At 44.0% G+C, this 23475-nt stretch overlaps 2 protein-coding genes across 7 annotated transcripts; one reads left to right on the top strand and one right to left on the bottom strand.

Moving 5' to 3' along the window:
- Positions 1 to 953: 953 nt before the first annotated feature.
- Positions 954 to 11931, bottom strand: bub1 (BUB1 mitotic checkpoint serine/threonine kinase). 2 transcript variants are annotated; one of them, XM_047328590.1, is made up of 24 exons: positions 11734 to 11931; positions 11514 to 11573; positions 10609 to 10750; positions 10323 to 10519; positions 9564 to 9604; positions 9366 to 9445; positions 9139 to 9188; positions 8450 to 8634; positions 8230 to 8348; positions 7667 to 8052; positions 7312 to 7352; positions 7110 to 7229; positions 6753 to 6863; positions 6573 to 6654; positions 6387 to 6480; positions 6072 to 6249; positions 5870 to 5936; positions 4938 to 5782; positions 4346 to 4446; positions 3847 to 4008; positions 3622 to 3779; positions 2926 to 3103; positions 2644 to 2750; positions 954 to 1434 (listed from the first exon to the last, which is right to left on the bottom strand). In XM_047328590.1, the coding sequence occupies exons 1-24, from the start codon at positions 11754 to 11756 to the stop codon at positions 1236 to 1238; spliced, it is 3726 nt and encodes a 1241-aa protein (XP_047184546.1). In that variant the 5' UTR covers positions 11757 to 11931; the 3' UTR covers positions 954 to 1235. The 2 variants fall into 2 exon arrangements, with proteins under 2 accessions (XP_047184546.1, XP_047184547.1); XM_047328591.1 differs by having other exon boundaries at positions 11848 to 11884.
- Positions 11932 to 13747: 1816 nt separating this feature from the next.
- LOC118289975 (heterogeneous nuclear ribonucleoprotein Q) lies at positions 13748 to 21679 on the top strand. 5 transcript variants are annotated; one of them, XR_004786296.2, is made up of 12 exons: positions 13749 to 13941; positions 14890 to 15049; positions 16183 to 16301; positions 16946 to 17167; positions 17279 to 17455; positions 17695 to 17830; positions 17998 to 18203; positions 18328 to 18477; positions 18587 to 18708; positions 19059 to 19449; positions 21085 to 21178; positions 21538 to 21679. XR_004786296.2 is itself a non-coding variant. In XM_035617258.2 (11 exons), the coding sequence occupies exons 1-11, from the start codon at positions 13939 to 13941 to the stop codon at positions 21121 to 21123; spliced, it is 1725 nt and encodes a 574-aa protein (XP_035473151.1). In that variant the 5' UTR covers positions 13749 to 13938; the 3' UTR covers positions 21124 to 21257. The 5 variants fall into 5 exon arrangements, 3 of the variants coding, with proteins under 3 accessions (XP_035473148.1, XP_035473151.1, XP_035473149.1); XR_004786295.2 differs by having other exon boundaries at positions 21082 to 21178; XM_035617258.2 differs by lacking the exon at positions 21538 to 21679 and having other exon boundaries at positions 21085 to 21257.
- Positions 21680 to 23475: the final 1796 nt, after the last annotated feature.

Here is a 23475-nt window from a genome sequence, read left to right as displayed (position 1 = left end):
GGCGAGAGAGAAGGCGCAGACATGTGCTTCCAGTTTTAAAAATCGGTTTTGGTCCATTTTGTTCCGGTCGACTCATTGACACAGAAACAGGCTGCAACCAGTAAAACGTTTTGTACTGATTTTAAGATTTTATTGTTTGTTTAAATCTCTAATGGGGCGGGACCTCAACATCTCTGAGCTCCTGCGGGTCCGTGTCCCCTCGAGGTCTCTGAGGTCAGACGATCAACAACCAGAGGGGGCGGGGCCAAAACGACCTCCTCCTCTGTGGAAAAAACACATCTCGTGTCCTCGGCCTTTGACGCCACCTGAGAGTTTTCATATGGTTTGTGTTTTACAGTGTGCTATGTTTTAAATTGGTTTTATTTGATGAATTTCATACGTGTGCAACACTTTGGTGAACTACGTTCTGTGAAATGTGCTATAAAAAAAATATGTATTTGGATAAATATTTTCATTATCGATACATCCGACAATATTTTATTTTCAGTAACTGATCAATTAAAAAAAAGATTTAAAACATGTCAGAAAACTGGGACATAGGCCCAGCAGGACACTTCTGCCTTTCAGGAGGCCGACGCCCACATTTGTGTTGGAAGATTCAAATCAAAAATCTGCTTTGATACAATTTAAAAATATATATATAATAAAGGGATGTGACCAAGGTATTTGGTGAGTGCAACATTTTACTGTTGAAGAAAGCAAACTTGCCAGTTACACTGTAACAAAACTACAATACGCTCATATTGACCAATGTTTTGATCTGATCTTTTAAACTTGTTATGAAAGGGAGAAAGAAAATGTCAGAAATAATCTGTTCAGCTTCCCGTTGCTGAATAAATCAGACCAAAAATGAAATCCTCAAACACGAGGTGCCAAGGAGCAGAGCCCTTCACGTTTGTGATTCTATTAGATTCTAAAGTTTTTACTGGTCACAACCATCAACAGTGGAAAACTTGGCTTCAACACAAAGTTTATTCTTTGAAGAGAAAAAAAACAAACTGTTTTCACAAAGTCTCACAAATTGGAACCAGATAAAAATGCAATTGTAAAAAGATAAACTAAATAATTATAATTACATTTCATATGTACAAATTCAGTACGAACTAAATCACTCGCTGAAGTCGTCCGTTAAAAAGTCTAAGTCAGTGATTTCACTGATTCCTCTAAGTCAGCTTGAACCAGGCTTTTTTAAAAAGGAGAGAAACGGTGAGACGAGGAGAGAACCGGCGTCGTCGTCATCTGCGAGCTGCCTTGCGACTCTCCAGCAGCAGAACCACCAGGCGGCTCTTGAGCGTGGACAGTTTGCTGCCGTAGTTCTGCTGCAGGACAGACGTCAGCTCGCCACGGAGACGCCGCAGGCTCGGCAGAGAACTGCAGTCGGGGACGTTCAGCAGCGTGTGGAAGAAATCCAGCCACAAGTCGCTGTGAGGGTTTCTGTTCACACAAGAAGACAAGAACAGTCTTTATATACAGTCAGTGATCGTCTTCATATACAGTCAGTGATCGTCTTTATATACAGTCAGTGATCGTCTTCATATACAGTCAGTGATCGTCTTTATATACAGTCAGTGATCGTCTTTATATACAGTCAGTGATCGTCTTCATATACAGTCAGTGATCGTCTTCATATACAGTCAGTGATCGTCTTCATATACAGTCAGTGATCGTCTTTATATACAGTCACTGATCATCTTTATATACAGTCACTGATCGTCTTCATATACAGTCAGTGATCGTCTTCATATACAGTCAGTGATCGTCTTCATATACAGTCAGTGATCGTCTTCATATACAGTCAGTGATCGTCTTTATATACAGTCACTGATCATCTTTATATACAGTCAGTGATCGTCTTCATATAGTCAGTGATCGTCTTCATATACAGTCAGTGATCGTCTTCATATACAGTCAGTGATCGTCTTTATATACAGTCAGTGATCGTCTTTATATACAGTCAGTGATCGTCTTCATATACAGTCAGTGATCGTCTTCATATACAGTCAGTGATCATCTTTATATACAGTCAGTGATTGTCTTTATATACAGTCAGTGATCGTCTTTATATACAGTCAGTGATCGTCTTCATATACAGTCAGTGATCGTCTTTATATAGTCACTGATCGTCTTTATATACAGTCACTGATCGTCTTTATATACAGTCACTGATCATCTTTATATACAGTCAGTGATCGTCTTCATATACAGTCAGTGATCGTCTTCATATACAGTCAGTGATCGTCTTCATATACAGTCAGTGATCGTCTTTATATACAGTCAGTGATCGTCTTCATATACAGTCAGTGATCATCTTTATATACAGTCAGTGATTGTCTTTATATACAGTCAGTGATCGTCTTCATATACAGACAGTGATCGTCTTCATATACAGTCAGTGATCGTCTTTATATACAGTCAGTGATCGTCTTTATATACAGTCAGTGATCGTCTTTATATACAGTCAGTGATCGTCTTTATATACAGTCAGTGATCGTCTTTATATACAGTCAGTGATCGTCTTTATATACAGTCAGTGATCGTCTTTATATACAGTCACTGATCGTCTTTATATACAGTCAGTGATTGTCTTTATATACAGTCACTGATCGTCACCAACAACTTCCTGGTTCATCTCGGAGGATTTACCTTCTAAACACGGCGTTCGTCCTCCAGACTCCGCCTTCGTTCGTGACCTGCATGTACGTCCCGAACAGCAGACAGAACACAGTCCCTGCTATTCCAAAGTAGTCCGTCTGAAAACACACGAGAAAATCACACAAGAGTTTGACCTCTGAGATCAGTGCTTCAACATATTTACATTTGATCTATATTAGATTATTGCCTTCAGTGCAAAGAAAGATCTTTTTTTTTTCCAATTCGACAAACCTGTACGATTTTTGAACCAAATTGTTCATGTTACATGTTTACCTGATAGTTCCAGGGTTTCCCGCTGAGCATCTCTGTGCACTGGAAGCCTGACGTCAAACACTTGGCGGTGAAAGCAGTGCCTTCTGGGAAAAGCTCCATGTCGATGCTCTGTCCCAGGTCGATGAGGACGAGGCCGTGGTCCACGTTCTCCGGATCGAAACACCTGTTCTCCAAGAACCTGAAGCACGACATCGGTCGAAGTCAGTGACACGAGTGACGGGGAAAATCATTCTTCATTCAAGATAAAGTTTCACACGTTTTCAAGCAGACAAAAAGATTCTTTTTGAAAAACAATAACCTTTTTTTTCCATCACAAAGGTCTTTTTAAAGACACGGACCAAAAGTTGCTCCTTTTATCTCTGCAGGAGAAATTACTGAAAGTACAAACGCCAAAACCCGTTTGATGTGATGTAACAACACGTGAAGGGCGTTTCATGTAGACAAACGTTTTTGGTAAGTTTTCATCACAAAGGTCTTAAAATGACGAAGAAGAAGGAAGAAAGAGAAAGAAAAAGAAGAAGAAGAAGAAGAAGTATTCCGTGCATTTCAGGTTGGCTTTGCACCAGTTGGAGCTCGGGCCCTAAAAGCCGACCGACGACGCCAGGACTCCGGGAATCGTCTGCCGTGATTACGATGGTGGAACATCGCAGTGACTCGTGGAGAAGGTGATGGATACATGTGTTTATTGATCATTACCTCTCGCCCAGCAGGAAGTTGTCAGGTTTGATGTCGGCGTGGACGACGTGGACGGCGTGCAGCTGCTCCACCATGTGCAGGATGCAGACGGTGAAGTACATGACCAGAGGCTGCGGCATCAGCTTGTCGCTCAGGCCTTTGTACGTGTTCACTGCATTCTGAGGGAGGAGTCACAGTTTCAGAGACGCACAGGGTTGACGGAGAGAGAATCAGGCGCCGACGTACCAGCAGCGTGCCGTAGTTGTGCAGCTCGCCGAGCAACACGCTCCCGTTGTGGAAGAGGTGAGCGGCATGGATGCTGCTGTACAGGCGACGGACGTCGGGCTGCAGCCGAGCGTCCAGACGGGTGTGGATGTAAAACTCCCAGGGATTGGCTGGTTTCTGAACCTGCGTCACGAGGAGGAGACGGCGAGGCTCAGACAAATCTCCTTTTTCTTACACTGGTGGCTTCAAACTTTTACTACAATTTTAGCTTCAAATCGTTTTTTTAATGTTTCATATGGTTAAAAACATTTTTTTAATAGAACAATGGGTTACATCAAAGAGAATCACACCTCAGCTGAGAAGAAACAACAATGTTCTCGGTCCTCAGTGTCGGGTGAGTGTGGTATAAGGTTGATGGATCTTTGTCCTAAATGTACTGACCACTTGTTGATCTGCGTAACGAATATCACATCAGTTGTTCAAGCAGTGCCGGAGGTCGAAGGCCGACGCCCCCTCTCACCTTTAACACCATCCTCTCTGAGGTCGTGGGGTCGGTCGCCTGGTAGACTGTCGCGAACGCACCTTCGCCGAGGACGCAGTCAACTCGCAGCGACTCCTTTCCTGTCGGGGGCCAAACATTCTCAGTTCAACAGTTTTATTTGGATTCGGTCAAAATGTACACTATTAAAAATAGAAATACATTTATTTAGTTATATTAGTCTTTTTTTCCAAACAAAAATAATAAAAACAATACTGATAATCTACTAAGAAAAACTACGGCGAAGCTTCGCAAATGCAAAATTCCTGGTGTTTTATGAATCTTTTCAGATTTTGTTCTGGTGAGAGAAAGTAATCAGACAACAGCAGCTAATTTCTTTAAGACATTAAAAGGAATAGTTGAAATAAGAACCAGACCTTGTTGTTTGTACATTTTTGTTTGTGTACAGATTCAACAGATTCCTACGGAGTCAGGCTAGCTGTTCCCCTCCGCTTCCAGTCTTTATGCTAAGCTAGGCTAATGGCCTCCTAACTGTAGACTCATTAATAAGAATAATTACCAGACTTTTTAAGAAAATCATATCTATGTTTCTCAAACGATCCCGTTTCCTCACCCATGCTGATGGTCATCTTTGGGGTGATGTTGGGCAGGTTGCACTTCCAGCTGATGCAGCGGGGGTGAGAGGTGAGGGGCGGGCTGAGTGTCCACAGCAGATCCCAGATCAGGTCACTATCCCAGGGATCCGACACCAGCTGGACCGCTCCGGTCCTGCTCGTCCTCGGTGTTGTTGTGTTCATGGACACGTCAGCGCTGGGCGTCGCCCCCCTGTCTGGACTCATGGGATCATCCACAGAGCTAAACCACGGCGGCGCCTGCTGCATGGGGCTCATGGGCACGTCGGCACAGAGCTGTGGCTGCTCTGGACTCATGGGAACGTCCGGGGTCATGGTGGGAACAGTGTCCGCCCTCTTGGGCCGAAGGGGACTAAGGAAGGCGTCCAGATCTGGCTCGACTGTGACCTCCGGGATCCGGTTGGCCATCCAGTCCGGTTTGAGAGCGCACTCCGGGCTCATGGGAACATCGAATGCCGGCTCCTGTGCTCGCTCTGGAATGGCGGGTTTGTCCAAATCCTCCAGGATTTCAAACGGTTCACTTTCGGGTTTCTGTGAGATCTGAGTAGCCGGTCTGGGAGGCTGCTCTGGGCTGGTGTACACCTCCCAGCCAGGCGCCGTGGTCCTGGACATGGAGGAGTCAGTGGGACACAGCGTCTGGTCTCTGAAGGAGAGCACGGCGGGGGGAGGCGGCTGCACCATGGTGATGGAGGAGGTGGTCAGGCAGTGCGCGCCGAGGGCGAGCCCCTCCCCGACGATGGTGCCGTGTCTTACTGAGCAAGGAACGAGCCGACTCACGGCCGATTCTGAGAGCTTCTCGTCGGATGGACTCTGCTCAATGATGGGGCTGGGGGAGGGAAGATAAAATATAAATGTCACAGAGATACATAGAGCGGATTCAGAGCGACATCGTACTGTATTTCAGGTCGCTTACCTCAGTTTTTTGGGCTGACGTCTGATAAAAGCATCGTCATCGGCTTCAACGCCTTCGCCGCTGTTCTCTGTCGGAACGAAAAATACATGATTTTTGAATAAATCGTGTTCTTGCCATGGAATAATATCACGTGCAGTAGGAAGGTGTTAATTATTCTGCTGCGTCTGGGATGAAGAGAGGTGGGTGCTCTAGTTCCACGTACCTTGGTCCTGGTAAAAGTTGCTGCCGAAAGGCGTCTTGCATGCGGACGGGGTGGAGACGAACTGGGCCAACATGGCGAAGTCCGTGGTGCTGTTGGGACAGGCGGCCAGAGAGTTGAGGGAGTTGTAGCGAGCCCCCCACATGGCGCTCTCGTCTGGCATCAGATCTGAGGGAGTGTCCTGATCGGAAGAAACAGTTTGTTAAGATCTACATCGCAAACCGAGACTTCAAAAAAATCAGAAACACCACGATCTGGACATGAAAACGTGACTGTAAACCTCAACGTCCTCGCGGTGCGACGTTTGTCGATACTCACGTTAGGTTTTTCTGTCTTAGACGCTGGGATTTCTGCCAGAGCTCTGATTGGTTTAAGCTTCTCGACCACAGCGGGAGCAGAAGCAGCAGCAGCACTGAACAGAACAACAGGGACAAAAACAACGGGAATGTTATTCATACAAATGTGACGTATTTACAGACAAGAAGTCAAACTAAATCTTTTTACCTTCCATTTTCCTTGTCGTTGTCGTCCTGGAAGATGGTGAACGGTGCCATGGCGGGAGGATTCGTGAACACGGAGGCTCCTCCTTCAAATCATCGAAAGAGCAAAAAATATATATGAATACAGTTATTGACAAGATATTCAACTTCTGTGAATAAGTTGTACTACACACTGTAGCTTTACCATTTCTCGGGCAGCCGGCATCCAACTCCGTCTCGGCGGTGTGGGGCGCCGATGTGCTGTTGAACGGATCTTCCAAGAGAGTCGGCGCCTGGAACATGTCCATGATCACACCTGGATGACGCAAAAAAATTGGTTATTCACATTTATATCGCCACTGTCAAAGCTTTATCGATAAACGTATGAGCTTTAGTTGTAAACAGGAAGTAGATCGTAGGTTGCTCGGCTACAGAAATCCCTCTGAAGGAGGAACAGCGATGGTGGAAAGGTCAGAGCAGGGTCGCGATTAAATTTGTGCTCGTCTTCAACTACGACCTAAAAACCAGTGGCACTCAGGGTGATGGAGGACGTTGTGCTCACCCAGGGCTTCCCGTGTGTTGACGGTGGGCGATGGCAGCACCCGGGACGGCGTGGCCTGAACGTAGCCCAGTGAGTTGTTGGGAGTGATGTGCGACAGGTTAACCGTTCCCCCCTGTGACACTGAGAGAGATACACAAAGGAAAGACATCAAAGAGAAGCTTCAGTCACTGTCGAGGGGTTAGGACGGGGGTTCAACACTCACCGTTCAGTTTCTCCTCCGGTTCCTGGAGCTGACTGACGTCCCTGTGGGGGAAAAAGGGAAACATTAAATAAAGAATCATCTGAGAAAAGGTTTGAACATACAGATCAGGACTGGACTCAGTCATTACAAAACAAACACCTGTATAACAGAGAATGAGCCTGAGCCTAGTTTCACTAATTCATCCCACAGACGACATGACGGCAACAAAATCCTGAAATAATCCAAACGTCATAATCATCATCGGGTTTCCATACTTTTTTTAAAATAAATGCTGCAGCAGCCTGCAATTAAACGACAACTATGCAGTTTGACATCTATTCAACAACAATCAACTGATAAAAAAGAGGCGACTCACTGATGCGTGGCGTCGTGCTCCAGCGGGCGACACCTCTCCCAGCCGCCGGGCTGAACTGGAGCGTCCCGGCCCTGGTCATCAGCGGCAGCGCAGGGGGCTCTGTGGAGCGATGGGTTCGACTGCCCAGTGCTCACGGGCTGCAGGGCGAGACGTGCCCGGTGTGCGGGCGCCAAAGTCGGTAAATGGACGCTCCCGTCAGCCAGGACAGAGGGATGCTGGGATACCTCCGAGCTTGGAGTGGTGGCCTCCTGGAGGAAAGTCGGCTCGTTGTGTAACGCCAAGCCGAGAGAGCGTCTTCTGCTCAGGAGGTTCGAGGGCAGAGGGCGCCCAAAGGAATGCTGGGTAGGATTAGGGCTCAGATGGGAGGCGGCTTCGACGGCAGACAGCTGAAAGAAAATAAGCAACAGTTTCAGTGAACTTCTGTTTTTACACATTGACTCACTAAATGAGAAGCTAGAGAAGTTGAGTTTGTGGAATAACCCGACAGCCATCACACTGTACCAGGTCGTCACTGTACGTGCACTGTGGTTTATTCAGAAGAAGAGTTGAATGTGCAGTCTGACCCTCTGTGACGAAGGTCGCCCGGCCGAACCGCCGCAGGTTTCCAGATTCTGTTCGACCTTCTCCAACATGGACTTGATGCTCCGGATGCCTTCCTCCTGCTCCCGCAGCTTCCTCTCCACTTTAAAGCAAAAACAAAGTAAAAAAATAAAAAGAGATGTTATGTCAAAGTTAGGCTTTCTACTTTTGAAGCTTTAACTAATCACCTCACGGCAGACTCACTGTTTTCCCTGTGCTCCCGTTCCCGCCTCTCTCGGAGTTTACGGAAGTACTTCTCCGCTCGGACCTCCTCGAAGGAGAGTTCGGAGCCGTCGCAGACGAGCTCGTCCGTCATGTACTCCGACACGGTGCGGACGCCGGAGCCCGGACACGGGCGGGACACGCCGGAGTTCTCAGAGCGAGAGAGTCTGCGGATTAAATTTACATCAAATCCAGTTTGTCGGACATTTCACTGTTTTCAGAGTACGTACAATGGTGACCTAACAGGACACTGTACAAGAGGACTGAGTTAAATAAGTCTGTTTAATGGGAAAATAAGTTAAATAAAAAATAAACATCTATAATTTAGTAATAAGAAAGTAATAAAGGATGGTGAACGACAAATTGGGGTCTTTTTATACGTTAAAACCTTTTCTGTTATGAATCCAACCGTCTGTGGGTCGACCAAGTATTTATTCTGGTTCTATCTCTGAACTTCTCTTTGCCTTCATTCGTCCAATCAGTCACAACGCAAGTGCTCCGCCTACTGGCGACTCCAGTTCACGGCACATTAAAACGTAGAAGCAGAAACAAAAAACTTTACAGATGTTTTGTTCCTTATCCTTAATCAGAAAGTCTATGTGAGATGAGATCATGTGACATCTGACCCACTCTCACTCTCTCTGGAAACAAAAAAATATGTTTTCGCTCACGTTACGATCGTTTTAATCGCAGGTGGTTTGGTCACAGAATCCACTGAGGCCTGGAACAGAGGACAGAGAGAAGAAGTGGGTTTGAAAAGACAATATCGCAACAATTACCATGGAAATTCATCAACACACACGCGCACACGCACACGCACACGCACGCACACACACACACACACACACACACACACACACACACACACACACACACACACACACACACACACACACACCTTGCTCTGAGAGACCGGTTCTCTGTGTGACGACATCTGGTTGGTCAAATGCGAGGTCTGCAGAGGATTCACGCCTCCAGCTTTATAAAATATAATAAATATGAAAAAAAAAGAGTCGTCAGCCAACTTGCTGAATTGAACATTTAAAAAGAAAAAGAGATGAATTCAATGTTTTTAAAAAGACAAACACTCTGTTACCTGATCCTGACGTCTGGCTCCTGGTTCTGGTTTGAAACTGCCTGCAGATCAGATTGTTTTTTTAAAACATTAGGAGTCATTCACAATCATGTACATATGTTCTTATTCTACTTCCACCTTACATTAAAACCTAGAAACTTCATTCAAACATCAAACATTCTGGCTTGTTTGGAACCTTTTCACAACTTTCCAAAATATTCAAAGTTCTTCAGAAATGTGCTTTTCTAGCGCGGCTGTACAAATTAACTAGAACTGTTTAGTAATCGACTATTAATTTAATCGGCAACTATTTTGATTGTTTGAAGTAGTTTTTATGGGAAAAAAGGCTAAATTCTCTGATTTCAGCTACTTCAATGAGAATATGTTCTGGTTTCTTTGCTCCTCTGTGACTGAATATCTTTGATGTGTGGACAAAACAAAACATCATCTGGATGGTTTTGGGAAACACGATCGACATTTTCAACCATTTTATGAACCAAACAACTTATAGATTAATCGATTATGAAACAATCCTTAGTTGCAGCCCTTGAAGATCTCCTCCTAACTAGTCGTCTAGATGACGATGGATCAACCGCTTTAGATTTGTGGATTCGGATGAAAAATCCAAAAGCACATCCTGGTCAAAACGAGTACAGACACCATCTTTATCTTTGACATGAAATAGACACATTGCTAAGCTTAATACAAACTCATAGGAAAACACGTGCGACTACAGAAGCAACACTCGTCTGTGTGCAGCAGCTCTGTCCGTGTCGTTACCTGTACTCGTGGAGAACGGCGTCCGCAGGCTGGGCCTGGTTCTCCGTTGCTTTCTGGTAGAGGGCATCGGCCTGGTCGTTCGCGCCCCTCTGCTCCAGCTGCTGTGCCCAGGCCACGTACAGCGCCGCCGACCTGGTGCCCACGCCTTTACTGAAGACGTGAGCGTACAGCGCCACGGGGTCAGAGTAGTAACTCGCCTGTGGGACAAGAGTCAAACATTTTACAAAAGGCTTTAAAAACAGTCAGAGCCACAAAGTGAGTGCAGTGTAATATTTAATGTACGTACACATTTGATGCAGTAGTTCACATATCTGATGTCGTTGGCATATCGCTCCACGTTCAAAAACCTCTGCACCAGACTGTCGAACACCAGCGACATGCCACTGCCAGCGTCCGCAGGTAACCTCTGCTCCAGACACTCCACAAACCTAAAAATATATATAGTCAAGTAGTTATATATATATATACAATCTTTGGACGAGATGCATGTAGAGAGACTCTCTCACATTTACTGTACTACAAAAAAATTGAGTTATTTTACTTCACAAGATTTCTCTTTACCTAATAATAATTCAGATATTTCTGAACTACAATCTTTTTTAATTTATTTTTTATTTAACTAACTCCACAAACAAACAATATGGCTCAAAATTCTTCACAGTATTATAAAGGATCCGGTGCAAAAATATTATTAAATAATATAAATGAGAAAGATGATGAGAAAAAACAAATAAAATCAATAATTAAATGAAAATTAATTTTTTGTATATCATATTCTTCGAAAGTGATAAAAAGTTTCACTGGATTTTTTCTTTTCATAACTTTAAGGGCTTTGACATAGAAACTATTTTCCAAGAATGAGGATGTTATTGAGAAGAAAGTCATGACTTAATAACCACACTACATAGCAGAAACATGCGGAGACTATATTACATATAATAAATCGTTACTAAATAGTCCAAGTACACAACAACAGCAGCTGGTTGATTTTTGTCAATTGACAAAGTTTTCTGATAAAAGTCTACATTATTCATGCAAGAAACACTTCCTGTTACCAGCTGATGTTTATTGTGTAAATTCCTCAGAGCATATTTGCACAGTGTGACGTCAGCGTTTTAAACCAAAACGACGTTTCTTCGCATCCACCGCAGCTAGCCTGATGCTAACTGTCAACGCTAAACTGCGACTCACTTGTCCCAGGGATCCAGAGGGTCGTCTCCGCTGTATGAGCTCAGCCTGCCCTCGAAACACCTGAGAGGACACGGGGACAGACGACAGGAGGGTTGACATCACGCCCACGTGTTTCATCTATTTATTTATAAGCTATTTAAAAAACTGCGCTACGTTAGCAAAAAAAAAAACACGCTAGCAACAAGCTAGCACCGGCTAACGTTGATGTTTAGTGACTTACTGTAAATATGAGGCAATGTCCATTTCACTTTGCGTTTTTAAAATAATCCTTTATAACCGGAAACGGCAACTTCACTCCGGTTATTATTATTATTATTATTTGAACAATACAAACTATGTTTCAGCAGGTAGCTTCCATCGGGTCGTCTGTCGGGTTCCACCGAGTCGCCTCTGTTGTTCCTACTACATTTGAAATTTCGCGCTCAGCCAATGGCGACGCGGCGGGTAAGAAAGCCACGCCCCCCACGGCGTGAAGAAAGTACCGGAAAGAAAAAAACATTTTTTTGAAAAATAAAAGCAAAATCTTCACTTCCATTGTTGATTTGATGTTGGATATTTATTTGGTATAATATAAATCTTTTATTTCAGTGTTTATTTTTGTAGGGAAAATTATGAATTCATGCATTATATCGCAATATCTAACAACTTTTCTGATTCAATAGATGGGTTATAGGGCTAAAAACTGACTAATACATGCAGCACAATATAAAACCCCAAACTCAAAAATGATTCTGAGAGGGTATTTTCATCTTTGACAAAAGGTCCAGCATGAAAAAAACAATTCACCAAAAAAAAAAAAATTCACTTCCATCATTGATTTGAAGACAATAGATGGGTCATAAAATACACAAGAACATTAAAGTACATGCAGATTAATATAAAACCAGAAACTCATTACATTGTTACACAGATAAAAGTCAGGCCTCTTAATAACTGAAGTTTCTGAGAGGGTATTAATAAAATTCCACTCTAAAGATTTGGGATGATAGCTGTGACATGTAGTACATGTGCAAACTGTGCTAAATTGAAATACAAACATTAAAATGATGCTCTGCTTGAAAATAATTCGTGTTATTTGTGTCAAAAAGTACAAATTTTCATCCACAAAGATGAATTTAAATTTACACCACTTGAGGGCACCAAAGACATGTAAATATATAAATTAGTTAATAGTCAAAGTACTACTAATTAAAATCAGGTAAACTTACTTGCAAGAGTAATAATGCTGAGGAATTATGCCAATAGAAATACATTATTCATCCCGGTTTACTTTATACAGCTCAATAAGCTAAACAAATTACTACAGTAAACTTTAAGCAATACTAATAAAGCAATAACTCAACAATAACTGTTGTTTGTTTCTTTCCAGTTTGAGTTTCAAAATAAAGAATGCAACACAGTACGAAAATAAAATGGCATAACAGTAAAGGTAGCGTGATGTATAGTTAACATCTCAGTTGTATAAATCAATGTATGAGAATTTTTAACCTAAATAATTCAGCAATTAGGGTACCACATAATATAAAACCAACAACAGTAGTGGTAATTATAAAAATAATTCAACAAAAAAGACAGTAAATAATATAAATGAAAAACATCAAATAATACAATATTAAACATGGGGCTAAAATAGGTCAGACATAAGCATATAAATATTTCTGACATGGACATTTTTTATGTGTTTTAGCAAAGACATTTTATTTTTAAGTATGGTCCATAATGGGGGTGTTTTGGCATATCAGGATTTTTGTATATAAAATTTTGGTAGTTATGATGATGAAATTGATTAAAAATACCTGTTTTTTGTTTTGTAGAATTAGAACTAATTGGATATTTTTGACAAGAAAGAAAATCTATGTTGATGGATCTGGATTTCAGATGATCATTCAAGAATCTCCATAAACTTTGAACAGCTTCACAAGAGTAAAATTAATGTTCGGTCATTTCTATATTAGTTTTACATTTTTCTACATCAACCTTAAATCTTTTGTTGATCAATTCATTTGAGGGATATATTGTTTAACATTTGGAAATGTACTTCCTTATGTTTTGGCGGGATTGGAAATCTTATAAATTTACTTCTAAAAGACGATATTTCTTTTTTCCCATAATCCTTGAAGTGGGGCGCTCTATCCACGTGACGTACACAGGTGGGCGGTGTGCGGCGCGTGAGCGGGTCGGTGTCGCGCGCTGGCCGGAAGTCAAGGGGGATGAAAGCCGAGCAGCCCGTGCGAATCAGAGCGGGAAACCCCCTCTCGCGCCAAGCGAGGAGCAGAGATCGCGACGTTACGTCGTCGCCATTTTGTTTCGCCGGGAGTAAAGAGATCCACCCGAGAAGCGCCGGCGTGGATACTTCCTCCTTTCTCCGCAGCAGCAGCACCACCGCCACGGCAGAGCAGCGTCGTGCCGCCCCGGTTACATTCGCATGGTACGTACTGTTACACGCCGAGCTCCCCCGACACCGCGCCGCACCGCACGGCGGCGCCGAGCTCGTGCGACCGGCCAGTGCTAGTGACGGAGCGGCTAGCCGGCATTTTGGAAACCGGAGTCGCTCTCGGCGGCGGCGGCGCGTTGAACGGATGTGGTGTAGATGGTCGACGCGCCTCAGAGTTAGATGTGACTTTGATGAAATGATCCCGCTCGTGTGATGTGTTTCGAGGGGGCGTGGGCCTCGTCCAGGCTGCTGCCGCCGCCACGCGTGTGGTGGAGCCCGGGGCCTGCGGTCCGCCGAGCTCAGAGGTGTGTGTGTGTGTGTGTGTGTGTGTGTGTGTGTGTGTGTGAGAGATCACTGATCACTATAACTCTGTGAACGTGAGTGAGAAGAGAAGAGCACCAGGGAACGAGGTGGATCCGTCGTCAGTCCCTCACTTGTGATCTCGGACTGAAAACGTTTGTATAAACAAAACCAAAAACGTGTTCAGACTTGAACCTTACACGAGACGTGTCTGCAGCCCGGCAGCTGGGCAGCGGGGCCGGGTCGAGCTGCACCGGCGCCACGGTCCTCGTCCTCCCTCCTGACCCCGGGGACACCCGCTGGTCGGGTCGGTGCATCGGTCCCCTCAGTGATTCTCTTCCTATTCCTAAACGATCTGTGATGATGAACTTTGATGTTTCCCCTAAAATTGATTGTCAGCTGTTTCAAAGGCTGTAGCACGTGTTGGCTGCAGACTTACTGCTCAGTGAAATAGAATATTAGTAACTTGCTTGATGTGTTAACTATGTAACAAACGTAAAATCAACTCAAGGCTGAACTGACAAACTACAACTAGTTTAAACTGTTTTTTTAACATAATGGATCCAAATGCAAACTGTTGCTCAGAAACTCCAGATCACAGCGGTGTTGACTCCAACTGTGCTCTTGCCCTCGTCTTCACAGATGTCCGAAGACATGGCCGCCGATCACGTCAACGGAAACGGCACGGAGGAGCCGATGGACACCACGGCAGCGGTGACCCGCTCGGAACATTTCCAGGCGTTGCTGGAGGCCGGGTTGCCTCAAGAGGTCGCGGAGAAGCTGGATGAACTCTACGTAGCAGGTGAGCAGAAGTTGTTTTAATATATATCTCAGGCTTGTTGATGCTCTGCTGTCAATTCTCCCAGAGGAACAACACGTGAACGCTGGAGATCGGCTTCCGTCACAGAGGTTCTTGTTGTCAACAAACCCCACGAAAAGACCAAGACCTGTAATGACTTGATATGAAATCTGTTATTGTGAAGAATAAACATGTAACTTTTGTTTACATTTAACATTTTTTTTAAATGATGTTCATTTTCTAAATTCAAGTTCTATATGTTGTACTTGTGTTTTCCTTTTTTATAGTTATTTATAATAAAGTTTATGGTTAAACTAAAATATTAAGCCTCATCATGAGGTTTGATAACAATGTGTTAGGAATCATTGACAGATTAGAATATATATATCGACCAATGAATCGGGAAAACCGACCTCCAAAAATACATATCTTTATTATTTGAAGTGCTTTAGAGATTTTAAAATATCGGGATATAGATGGTGTATCGCGATATAACAAATATATAGTGATATTATTTGATAGGCCACTATCGCTGATAATGAGTGTGAACGGGGGCCTGATTTGAAAGTTGTTAAACTAATTGTCTAAGCAGCAGAGAGCAGGTCAATTACAGCGATTACTCTAGTTTCCCCAAACCCCCCCAACAAAAAAATAATAATCCCGTTATCCGTCGTAACTATCTTCTTTGTTGCTTGTCAATAAATTGCTTCGGGCCCCACTGTGAGTATTGATACGCTGTTAGGTGTGAGGCGGTGTTGAATGGGCAGGACAATGGGGTGAAACCCCACAGGGCTGAAGGAAAGTAGATGGAAGCCAGCTGGTTCAGTGCAGACACAATAAACGCAGCTGTCAGGCTGCGGTCGGTCAATTGTTCTCTGAACAGCAGCTGAAGGAGTCGTGTTAGATCTTTGAGTGTCATCGTCCCTTTTGTTGTGGTTGAATTCAAAGTGTTTCTTTATGTATTTTACGGAGATTGTGTTGAAACTGTGTGGACTTAATCATATCATTGTTTTTAAGACTTTCATTTTCTCTCTGGTACAGATTGAATATTACTAAAACCGTTTCATCCTCCTGCTCAGATTATCACGTAACGCTTGTTTTAACACCATATGTACATTTTGTTGTGTAATTTCTAGGCCTGGTGGCACACAGCGACCTCGACGAACGGGCGATAGAAGCTTTGAAAGAATTCAACGAGGAGGGAGCGCTGCAAGTGCTGGTCCAGTTCAAAGAGAGCGATCTGTCACACGTGCAGGTACGTTCAGAACGAGGTGTGGTCCGACTCTGTGACACACACACACACACAAAAGGGTCTTTGTTTAACAAACCAGGGACACATTATATATATATAAAAATAGATAATGAATCCACACGGTGAGAACCCAGATTGTTCAGAGCGGGTGCAAAGAGCATCTGTGGTGCTTCTGAACATGAACTGAAACCACACCAGAAAACACGAAAAAGAAGCCAGATGAAACGCTGGCAGCACATTCTGTGGTCAGACGAAACCAAAATAAACGCTTTCCGGATCAAATGGGGTCCAACACACTGAAGAAGGAAAAGAATTTTATTTTAAAGCAGAAGGAAGAATTAAAAAAAAACTTTCTTAAAGAACGTTAATATACATCATCAACAACAAAGGCGGATGCAGAAAAACGACTTTAACACGGTTCTTTGATTGATTTTTAATTGTAAAATTGGCTCAATTCTTCCAACAAATACAACTATTTAATTGAGGGGGACTTATAACATCTTGATATTTTTGTGAAACTGATCCGGGGGTTTAAGTTTTGTTGTGTCCCTATGACCTCAGATGTGTCCCTAGTGTTGACCTTTCACCCGTTTTTCAATAAGTGAATAATTTAGTGTACATTTGTCACACTGGTTTTTCTCTTCTAGAACAAAAGTGCCTTTCTCTGTGGCGTAATGAAGACCTACAGGCAGAGGGAGAAACAAGGAACAAAAGCCTCAGATTCCACCAAAGGACCGGACGAGGCTAAGATCAAAGAACTGCTGGACAGAACCAACTACACGCTCGACGTGACAACGGGACAGCGGAAGTATGGTGGCCCCCCGCCCGAGTCGGTGTACTCCGGTGCTCAGCCCACGATCGGAACAGAGGTACAGCTTTGGCGAGATGAAGAATGACTTATTTATCTGGTCGGTTTCATTTTATTGGAAGAGGAAGTGGAGTCTTGTGCGTCTGGTGATGTTCCTTCTTTTCCTAAATAGATATTTGTGGGGAAGATTCCCCGCGACCTGTTCGAGGACGAGCTTGTTCCCCTCTTCGAGAAGGCCGGCCCCATCTGGGACCTCAGGCTAATGATGGACCCACTGAGTGGCCTGAACCGGGGCTACGCCTTCGTCACGTTCTGCACTAAAGAAGCAGCCCAGGAGGCCGTGAAGCTGGTGAGCTCGTCGGCGGGAAACTGGCGTTGGGAACAGCGCCCAAGTTGGGCCTGTTTGGGGTTTTTTTTGCTTGAGCTGTCAACCACATGAAAAAATATTCTGCACATTAGAAATCTTTTTTTATTAAAAGGCCTGAAAGATTGTACACACAGTCTCACAGTTACAGCTGATTAAATTTGTTGTCATCACTGTTTTATGTGCTTGACGTGGAATTTTTTGGCTTATTATTTTTTTTACAGTGTAATAATTATGAGATTCGCCCTGGAAAACACATCGGTGTGTGTATATCCGTCGCCAACAACAGGCTTTTTGTTGGCTCCATTCCCAAGAGTAAAACAAAGGAGCAGATTGTTGAAGAGTTTGCTAAAGTCACAGGTAAAAAACATCTCGACGGATTGTTGTTGTTTTTTTTATAGATCTGCATTCCTGCAACTGCTTGGTAGCGTCACTGCTGCGGTTTTCAATTTTAACTGATTCTAAATTAAAACATTTGCATGTTATTTCTGAATCATTATTTTTCTCCTCCTCCCTGTCCTCCACAGAGGGCCTCAGCGACGTCATCCTGTACCATCAACCCGACGACAAGAAGAAGAATCGCGGCTTCTGCTTCCTGGAGTACGAAGACCACAAAGCGGCCGCTCAGGCCCGTCGCCGGCTAATGAGCGGGAAGGTGAAGGTGTGGGGCAACGTGGTGACGGTGGAGTGGGCCGACCCCATTGAAGACCCCGACCCGGAGGTCATGGCCAAGGTGAGCTTGTGACTAAAGTTCTAGTCGGGGCTTGAAATGTAACTTGGAACGATGTGGGAAACATCGACAATGGAAAACGTTTTGCATCTCTTTGAGTTGTGGAATTTCCATTTCCGATTCACAGGTGAAGGTTTTATTTGTGAGAAATCTCGCCAACGGCGTCACGGAGGAGATCCTGGAAACGTCCTTCAGTCAGTTTGGAAAACTGGAGCGGGTGAAGAAGCTCAAAGACTACGCTTTCATTCACTTTGAGGAGCGGGAGGGCGCAGTGAAGGTACAGGCTGCCTGCTTGTCACTTCTTCAGTCTGAATCTAAAGGTAGTCAAGATCGGTGAACTAAGAGACATGTTGCGCAAACGTTTGTCACTTGCTTTTTCCCCTCAGGCTCTGGAGGAAATGAACGGGATGGAGCTGGAGGGAGAACCCATAGAGATCGTATTTGCCAAGCCGCCGGATCAAAAAAGGAAGGAGCGCAAAGCCCAGAGACAAGCGGCCAAAACACAAATGTAAGAAACGTCTCATCTACTCGGACGTCACCGAGTAGAAGCGAACACCAAGAACCAACAGTCCTTTGTTTTCTCTTCAAGATCCATGAATTATTATTTTCAGTAATTGGTGAAAATATTTTAAAAAGCTATTTTAAAGAAGACGGGGGAAAATGTAATGGCTTATTTCGTGTTCCACCCTTCCACCAAGTTTACTGTAAATCCGTTGTCGTTTTTTTTAATAATCCTACTCACTGATCCTCCTTGGAGAAGGTAATTATGGGGCCAATCAGGACTCTCCCCCTCTTGACGTTGTGCTCATCATGTCGTTGTCTGTATTCTAATTGGTTGCCTTCTTTTGCTTCCTTCAGGTATGATGACTATTACTACTACCCTCCCCCTCCCCATATGCCGCCGCCCGTGAGAGGCCGGGGCAGAGGAGGCAACCGGGGCGGCTACTCGTACCCCCCGGATTACTACGGTTACGATGACTACTACGACTATTACGGCTACGACTATCACAACTACCGCGGCGGCTACGACGACCCCTACTACAGCTACGACGACTTCCAGGGCCCGGGCCGAGGGCGCGGCGGCAGCAGGGGCGGCAGCAGGGGCGGAGGCTCTCCGGCCAGGGGACGTGGCGGCTCCGGCGGCGGCGCACCTAGGGGCAGGGCCAACTTCTCCCAGCGTGGTGGGCCAGGACCGGGCCGCGGCGGGCGTGGCGCCAGAGGAGGAGTGCAGCCGAGAGGGCGAGGAGGGGTACGTGGTGCGCGGGGTGGCCGCGGTGGAAATGTAGGAGGAAAGCGCAAAGCTGACGGGTACAACCAGCCAGATTCCAAGCGTCGCCAGACCAATAATCAGAACTGGGGCTCTCAACCCATTGCTCAGCAACCGCTCCAGGGTGGTGATCATTCTGGTAACTATTCTGGTTACAAATCTGACAACCAGGAGTTTTATCAGGATTCTTTTGGGCAACAGTGGAAGTAAACCAGTAGGGCTTTGATAACAAAATACGTGTTTTTATTGATTCTGTTGGTGTCTTTTTCTCTTTTCTTTTTTGATCTTGATCTTGATCTTGATCAGATTGGCCCTCAATCCCAAACGGTTGCCTGCATTTTTTTTTCTCCCCAAAAAAATTGGTGACACCTGGCAAGATATCTTTTTGTACATATTTTAATAATGCGCTTGGACTCAAAACAGTAGTCACACTCCCACCTGTTTCCGGCGAACTGGTTTTATTTTATTTTTTCCTTTTTGTTTTTAAATGGTCGTTTTAAAAGATTTTCCATAACAAAGTTTGAAAAAAAAAAACACAATTTTTTTAGATGCAATACTGTGGTGGAGCTTGTCTATTTGGCTTTAGCTTTATGTGTTTTTAGACATTCTGGTTCTTTATGTTTCAAGTAGCTAACAGCAACAAAGCGTATTGTCTCCTAAACATGTATTTAAAACAAATGAAACATACAATTTGTATTGTCACAAAGTAATGCGTGTCTTGTTATTGAAAAGAAGAAAAAAAGAAAAAAAAAGGACCCATCGCAGTCCTTAATTTTTTGGCTTTACATTTTGGCTTGTATCCTTTTGCTGTTTGTCTGCTTTAATAAACATTTACACGCACACGTGTACAAAACCTTCAAATTGTGTTGCAAATTCATGTTTCGGCAAATTCTCTCTTCAAATTGCCTTCCACAAAAATACTTTTTTTAAAGGCTCCTTGTGGAAAAGAAAAATGGAACTCAAGGTTTGCCAAGAGTTGGCCACGATGCTATGACGTGTCACCTTGCATGCCATCAAATTCCAAAAATCACCTGCGTCTTAATTGTTCTACAGTACGTCTCGTGACATACTCCATCGTTATGAGTTCAGTCAACCCATGTTCCCCCTAAAAGCATCACCGTCTCACAAACGAAATCCAGAGTAAGCCCCGCCCCCTACCGGCGAGTCTAGTCCTGTACGTTAGCGGCGGCGGGAATCAAGGCACAATTTGATTGATTTAACTTCAGAGTGAAGCTTTTCCTGGTCCCAGAAGGATCTACCTCTAAGCTGCTGAAGGCCTGGATACTAACTGCATGTTTTAATCTGGAGGTTTTACTGTTGTGCTGCTAGGCATGACTCGCTTCTCATGTTTCTTTATTTTTATTTGCTGTTATAGATAAAATGGCTGCCCCCCCCCCTTCCCCCCCGCCTTGTGTCCCACGTTTTCACCTGCTGCACCTCAACAACTCTTTACTGTCCAGACATTGACATGTGCATGAGTAACGTCAGAGGTGTGAGCGTTGTGCTTTCGTCTTCATGTTGTTCTCAGAGTGTGTGTGAGAGATGTGGGCAGATTGTAACACATCCTGTTTGTTTCCAGTTCTCTAATTGCTTCCCTTTTTGTTACCTGACTAGCAGGGAAAAGGGGTCGAGGCCGGTGCTGATGCGTCGCTATGAGAAGACTGACCCGGCGCTCGGCGTTGCACACTGCAGGCTGCCAGTGGACGGAACGGTAAGGTCACCTGACTCACTGGTCCAGTGGTATTCAAGCTTTTCTTTGTTCTTCTTCCCGAAACTGACACGTTTTCGAAGATAATACGAAGAGCAAAGCCTGAGCTGTATTTTTCCCTCTTTTTTTAATAAAAAAAACAAAACATTGACTCTAAGCGAATTTGAGACCCGTCGAGTGTGAGAGCTCACGATGGACGAAGACGACGTCCCTCTGGAAACGTCTTTGCACTTTTAATTTTTCTCATTTTTTATTGTCCAAGTTCGGAGCAGTTTGGTGGAACTTGATGCCTTTGTGTTTCTTTGAGTTGTTACACTACATCTGTATTGATGGACTTAGACACGATGATCTGTGATTGTCAGGTGGCTTCGAGGTGTGTGACGGATCACCCGGCATCGACGGTCGGGGGCATTCCAGGAAACTGGTTCTTTATCAGAACTGAAGCCACCGAGGGTTGGTCAACTACCTCAGTTTCGAGGACTCGCCTACTCCGTTTTATTTTGTATTTGAGGAAATTGCCCCCCCCCCCCCCCCCCCCCCACCCCCGAGAGAGATGCACAGGCACGACAACGAAGCACTTACTGACTTTTTTTTGTTCTCATTTGAGACAACAGACTGGTAATAAAGATGGATGACAATAGTAAGGTCAAATCATACTGATCGCCCCCTGGTGTCTGGCTGCAGTACAGGTCATAAGCCCCGCCCCCTCCATGTTAGCAAATGGGACATGGACCAAACAAAAAAAGATCAAAAGTAGTCAAATTGAGAGCGGTTGTAATTGGTCAAACGCGTGTGTGGGAGGGACCTCTATACTGCGGCGCTACTCCAAGGTCACCATTACAAGATGGCGCCCGTATGCGACATATTTTAGCTTCATTTTTTAGGAAGTGGAGACGCGTCGTCCATCTTTATGTCCAGTGTGTGGTTAGACGTGACGCAAGCTGCAGCTCAACTGAACGATGCTTAGAAAAGAACTGAACGACGACGAGACATTGTTTTCTAGCTTTTTATTTTTCTCTGTAAAAAAATCTCAAATAACTTGGAAACCACAGTCGTCTTCCATGACGGGAACGTTTTGTTTTAATTTTAGTGTTTTTTGTTTGACGAAGTGATGTCCCGGAACATTCAGCGACGCATTGTCTTTTTAGTTTTACAAGTCTCAGAGCAGGTCTGGAAGAAAAGAAAAAAAACAACTCTCGTCCCCTTTACATCATGCTGTAAAACTGTACGTGGTCGTGACAAACCATTTCCTGTAAACCGGTGTCGAATCATGTTTTCACTCAGTTTTCGCGTTGTAATGTGAAGAAGTTAAGGAGCAAAGATCCATCCTGAAAACACAGATACTAGATACTAGAGCCCGACTGATAATATCGGCCGATATTATCGTTTCGCAGACACGTCGGTATCGGCCGATATGTTTAGAGGCCGACCGATGTTATGGGCCAACAGATATGAGCCTTTAAATGTGCATTTGTTTTTACATTTTTAGGTCAAATAAATGTTTCTTTTCTTAATTCAAATTCAATTTATTTGGTCGTATTTGTAACTATTTTTCAATTTATAGTTATTTATGAAAAAGTTAATGGTTAAACAAAATGTCAAGACTCCATTGAATTTCTGTCATAAAGGTTGATAACGACATTTTAGGAATCATTGACAGATATATATATATATATATATATATTGGTATCGGGAATCTTGTACTCGCTCTACTAGATCGACCCACTGCTAATAATTATTAAAATGAAATACGCAAGAGTCATTTTAACATCTAACCAGTCTGATGTTGTTCTGTGTTCAGCCACAAACTCACTGAAAAAATCAGCTCACAAATATTACATTTTTATTGTAATTTTTTACAATAATTCTTTTGTAATTTTTTCAATGAAAAAAAAAAGGAGGAAATAGTCCATTTGCTGAGGGACTGTTTTCAGCAGCGGATGAATCCTCTGTCGGTGCTACAGTGAGTCAAAATACAGAAAATCATCAGACTCGTTCTTTTAAACGATGTCAAATATTTACAGTCGGGTTTAGGGGGCGTCGCCGTCCTGCACTTCACAAAAGAAAATTATCAATCCATTAGCTCTCCTCCGGGGGCACGGCAGAAGGTATTCTGGGAAATTTGAGGAAGTCACAGTAAGTTTTATAGTTTGAAGTATCTTTCTGAATTAATGCTGCGTTCCATTACACCTCGGAACTCCGACCCTAGAAGTCGGGGGTCGCCCCTCCGACTCAGATGTCGTAGTTCCGAGATCATTCTGGAACGATAAACCTGAGTTCTGACCTCTGAGGTGTGATGG

The sequence above is a fragment of the Scophthalmus maximus genome, chromosome 18 (assembly GCF_022379125.1).
Source record: "Scophthalmus maximus strain ysfricsl-2021 chromosome 18, ASM2237912v1, whole genome shotgun sequence".
NCBI lineage: Eukaryota > Metazoa > Chordata > Actinopteri > Pleuronectiformes > Scophthalmidae > Scophthalmus > Scophthalmus maximus.
Note: the sequence above shows the minus strand (reverse complement) of the source record. Positions and strands in the feature narration are given on the sequence as shown.